At 42.9% G+C, this 2,869-nt stretch overlaps 1 protein-coding gene across 1 annotated transcript in view; it reads right to left on the bottom strand.

Moving 5' to 3' along the window:
• dok6 (docking protein 6) overlaps window positions 1-2,869 on the bottom strand; it is a gene marked incomplete in the record, with an annotated part of 72,181 nt that overhangs the window by 19,575 nt on the left and 49,737 nt on the right. The window contains 1 exon segment of the mRNA XM_014002351.1: window positions 515-634. Within this exon segment, the coding sequence (XP_013857805.1) occupies window positions 515-634 (120 nt within the window).

The following is a 2,869-nucleotide window of genomic DNA, read 5'->3' as shown; positions in this document are numbered from 1 at the left end:
GTGTGTGTGTGTGTGTGTGTGTGTGTGTGTGTGTGTGTGTGTGTGTGTGTGTGTGTGTGTGAGTGTGTGAGCATTGTGTGCAAGAGTGAGATCTAAGTGTGTTTGCTTTTTCCTATCTGAATAGACCGAATGCTCTGGCATTCAGCGTCTCTTCTTGGTCACACATGAGCTTGCACACACACACACACACACACACACACACACACACACACACACTCCCATCCAAACATGCCTCTGAAGCAGAATGATAGCACGCTAACACAACTAAATGCTCTGACATTAAATTAAAAATCAAATATCGACAAAAAAACAAACAAACAAAAAAAACGGGTCCTTATTAGCAAGGCCTAATTGGACAGTGGCTGCTCTACTCCCCCGACCCTCTGAAGTCTCAGTTGCTTTAACACAAACAGGCCGCTGAATGCAACAGCTAACGGCTCGGCGGCGAACTGAGCGAAAACGAGATTGACCCCGAATAGCTGTCTGTGTTAGCGGGAACTAATTGGGCACTCACCGTTCTGCTCCCGCTGCACCCCCGCTGCTAACAGGTCCGGCTCTCCCAGGCTGATGTCCGTCAGGCGGGTGCCCAGACACTCCAGGCACAGCAGCTTGCACCATTCCTCTGCATCCAGCTCTGCAACACAAACACGTGAAAGGCACCTTTAAACAGCAAAACATCTACATCCTGATTAGCTAACCTTCGCCTTTCAGGTGCTTTTACGCTCAAATGCTGAGCTAAAATGTGGTGTTGTAGTAGCTGGGGCCAATCTGCATACCTCCAAGGAATAAAATGTGTTTAAATTGACTGTTTTTCATGTTAGTTAGTTCCCAAATGAGATTTTCCTCACAACCAAACTCTTAGTGATAAAATATATTTTTTTAACTTTTCACAATGCCTAATTTTTCTTATGTTTTTAAGTTCTCTGTTTTGATAAACCCACCTTTCAGAACTGCACAAACAAAGGYGTTGTGCATCTTCTCCTGGGTTCCTGAGTTTCTTGTAATTAGGTTTTGGCTGCCGTTTTATATTTGAGCTCAGTCTTGAGGAAATCTTTCAGACATTTTTACATAATATGAATGTTTTATTCATGCTGACGCAAACTTAATAAAGTTAAATGTTTGCACCAACACAAAATCACCTCACCACTGGCCACAGTCTCATTCAAATGTAAGCAGAGTGTGTTGAGTTTGTACAACTTTCCTTTTTTTATTGTGGCCTTACAGCTGCTTTAGGTCTTATTGTTATTGTTGTTTTGACTTTCTTCACTCTGATCTGCAGGAATGATATTAGAAAAGTAAAGGCCTGTAATTTCTGCATATTACACTTTAAAGGGGGGTATCGTGGAAAATTGACTTATTTGAGCAATACTGTATATCGTTAAAATGCACTCAGAGTGCTGCTTTGACTTTTATTCATGCATGTTTGAGAAATCCTTGAATCTCCTGTAACCATGTGGAGCTGCCTAAACGTGCTGGTACAAAGCCCCGCCCATTTACACAAAGCTCCTCCCTAGAGCTCAGTCTGCAGCYGAGCTCCCGCCCCACAGAGTAGCCCTCCCTCGAAGCATTGTTGTGAAGAGGGAATGTCAGAAATGGTAGGAGGTTCTTAAGGAGACAGAGGCCAATTTCAAGGAGTATAGAAACTTATTTTTGATGTTTACAGCATTTTCATAGCAAGACTTAATACCCCCCCACCCAACTTTATGTCAGTGTTTTAAATTAATGTTGAGAAACGACAGAGTTTTAGCTGTTTTGTTCATTGTTACACACTATTCAAAGATCTCACATTCAGAGTGTGCGTTGTGAATGACTCTCAGCTACAACCACATCAAATTTCACCTCAGTATCCGTTAACCCGGACTGACATTTGTTTCTTTCATCAGTCGACGGAGTTTAATTAGCTCATATTGGCTTCTCTCTCTCGTTTGTTTAATTCAAAAGCTAAATGGAGGCAAATGACCAAATCTGAAAGTGTGCTTACCAGTTTGTTTATCCTCAACAACAATTTTATTTCCCGTTAGGCTGCAAAAATGAGTGTTTACCACACTTAGGGTTTCTAATTGTCTTCTGTGGGCTTTTGGTGAAAATGTGTGAAGTGTGAAAAAGAGGAAAAACATCACAGTTGTTCGTTCTCGTGAAGCTTCTTGTTCTTGGAGATGATGTAACTATGGCCACTCAGGTAGACAGAAACACTTGTACATGTAAAGACTACCATGTTTCTGTGCCTGTTTAACAAAACCTGTCACGTGCTTTGGGGACGTGTGTGGCTGGTATGTTTACTTGTAGAGACAATTAAAAAGAGACAAACTACCGCATTTTTCGGACTATAAGCCGCGACTTTTTTCCTGAAGTTTGAACCATGCGGCTCATAGTCCGGTGCGGCTTATACGTGGATTTTTTTCTTCAGCCACCAGGGGGCTCTTATGCTCCATTTGCTTCAACCACTCGCTTCAAAAAAAGAAAGGAAAAAAAGGAAGAAAAAAGCGATCACTTCCAGAGCCGACTGTTGTACCAGGAAGCAGCGATTTAAAGATAGTCAATGGCCAAAAACTCATAAAAGGGGATAAAACAGACATTTTTCACGGTGGAATCTGACTGATAAAAACTTTGGAGCTTAATCCAGGACCAGTTTGTGGATAAACATTGAGTGAAGAGCCGCAGACTTTTTCTTCCGCATTGCACTCTCTGGGGAAGGAATCCCATGCAGTGACGTATGCTGGAGTGGGAGGGCTTTCCCAGCAGCTAGGCTCTGGGTTTCTTGGGGGAACTATGAAAGGTCAGTGCGAAAACAAACGCCCAACAATCACGTGACGGCGCGTCGACCAGTCGACAGCTGAGCGACCATACTGCCAGCTTAGCCAGAGGTGTA

The sequence above is a fragment of the Austrofundulus limnaeus genome, unplaced genomic scaffold (assembly GCF_001266775.1).
Source record: "Austrofundulus limnaeus strain Quisiro unplaced genomic scaffold, Austrofundulus_limnaeus-1.0 Scaffold12, whole genome shotgun sequence".
In the NCBI taxonomy this organism is placed as follows: Eukaryota; Metazoa; Chordata; class Actinopteri; order Cyprinodontiformes; family Rivulidae; genus Austrofundulus; species Austrofundulus limnaeus.
This window is presented reverse-complemented; position numbering and strand designations above follow the sequence as displayed.